Source organism: Cavia porcellus, unplaced genomic scaffold (assembly GCF_034190915.1).
Source record: "Cavia porcellus strain 051 isolate PalLab524CR breed Dunkin Hartley unplaced genomic scaffold, mCavPor4.1 scaffold_7, whole genome shotgun sequence".
In the NCBI taxonomy this organism is placed as follows: Eukaryota; Metazoa; Chordata; class Mammalia; order Rodentia; family Caviidae; genus Cavia; species Cavia porcellus.
In genome coordinates this window covers 30078456-30079832 of record NW_026947490.1, presented here as the reverse complement: position 1 = coordinate 30079832, position 1377 = coordinate 30078456, and the positions used below count along the sequence as shown (strand labels likewise).

The window sequence follows — 1377 nt, the reverse complement described above, 5'->3', positions numbered from 1 at the left end:
TCCACCAGGTTCACACTGTCACATCTATGACTTATCCTGAAATAGTCTGAGAATTCTCCTCAATTCAAGAAACCTTTGCAATTCCATAAGAACTCATCTTCAAAATTATTTTTTGGTGTTGAATTACTACAATACACCTAGCTCAGAAAAATAGCTGTCACGAAAATTTAAAGAAAACTTTAGAGAAAATGACACAAATAGAACCCATCTATTTGGTAATAGAATGATCTTATTTTCACAGACTATGGTTGGAGTCATGGGAAATTTTTTTCTTCTTTATCATTATCTTTTCATTTACCATACTAAAAGCAAGTTGAGATGTATAGATTTGATTCTCAAGCACACACTGATAGCCAACTCCTTACTTATTCTTTCTAAAGGACTGCCTCAGATAATAGTAGACTTTGGACTAAAAAGTCCTGTCAATGATTTTGTCTGCAAACTTATCTTTTATATTGAATGCGTGGGCAGGGGCATGTCTGTTGGAACCATCTGTCTGTTGAGTATCTTCCAGACGATCACAATCAGCCCCATAAACTCCTGCTGGAAAGACCTTAAAATAAAAACCTCAAAGTATATCAGCTTTTCCATTTGCCTATGCTGGCTTCTGCACGTGGTGGTAAATTTCATTTTGCCTCTCTATACATTGTTTGTGTCTGGAAAATGGTATAGCAAAAACATCACAAAGGAGATAAAAATGAGATTCTGTTCCTTTGTAGGTCATGGGACAATCCCAGGCTCAATCTATATAGCGTTGGTAGCATTCCCTGAAGTTGCTTGTTCTGTGCTCATGATCTGTGCAAGTGGCTCCACGATTTTTACTCTGTACCAACACAAGCAGAGGGTCCGACACATTCATAGGACAAATGTCTTGTCCAGAACCCCTGAGTCCAGAGCCACCAAAAGCATCCTCCTTCTGGTGGGCACTTTTGTATCTTTTTACAGCCTGTCCTCCCTCTTTAACATTTCTATCACCCTTTTTCCTCAGGAATATTGGTTGCTGATGAGCATTTCTGATATAATTTCTCTGTGTTTTCCAACTATGAGCCCCTTTCTGCTAATGAGCCAGGACTCTTTTACATCCAGGCCCTGCTTTGTTTGGATAAGGAACGCCCTCCCCACTTATAAGAAATGAATAAATTGTGTGTTTTGGGGTACAACTTTTTATGTTCCTTTCTATTTCTCTCTAAGAGGCAACATAGAGATGTAAGGAGAAGCTTTATATCTCTCTGAGGTAGACTGATGACTATTTTAGGTCGCAGAATGTAGGATTTGTGTGGGATTAGAGGAGTGGGAAAATGAGACTGGTCCAATTCACCTCGACTGTCCTATTCACATCATTCGAATTGAGTGCTGATTTAGACAAATGAAATGAAT

General features: G+C 38.7%; 1 protein-coding gene across 1 annotated transcript; it reads left to right on the top strand.

The window, feature by feature from the left end:
• Positions 1 to 223: 223 nt before the first annotated feature.
• Positions 224 to 1135, top strand: Cavporv1r640 (vomeronasal 1 receptor cavPorV1R640). The gene has a single exon (NM_001167424.1). The coding sequence runs from the start codon at positions 224 to 226 to the stop codon at positions 1133 to 1135; it is 912 nt and encodes a 303-aa protein (NP_001160896.1).
• The last annotated feature ends 242 nt before the right edge of the window (positions 1136 to 1377 follow it).

What these genes read in the sequence shown, in the direction of transcription:
- Cavporv1r640 (NM_001167424.1), top strand. Translation starts at nt 224, where the DNA reads ATGATCTTATTTTCACAGACTATGGTTGGAGTCATGGGAAATTTTTTT.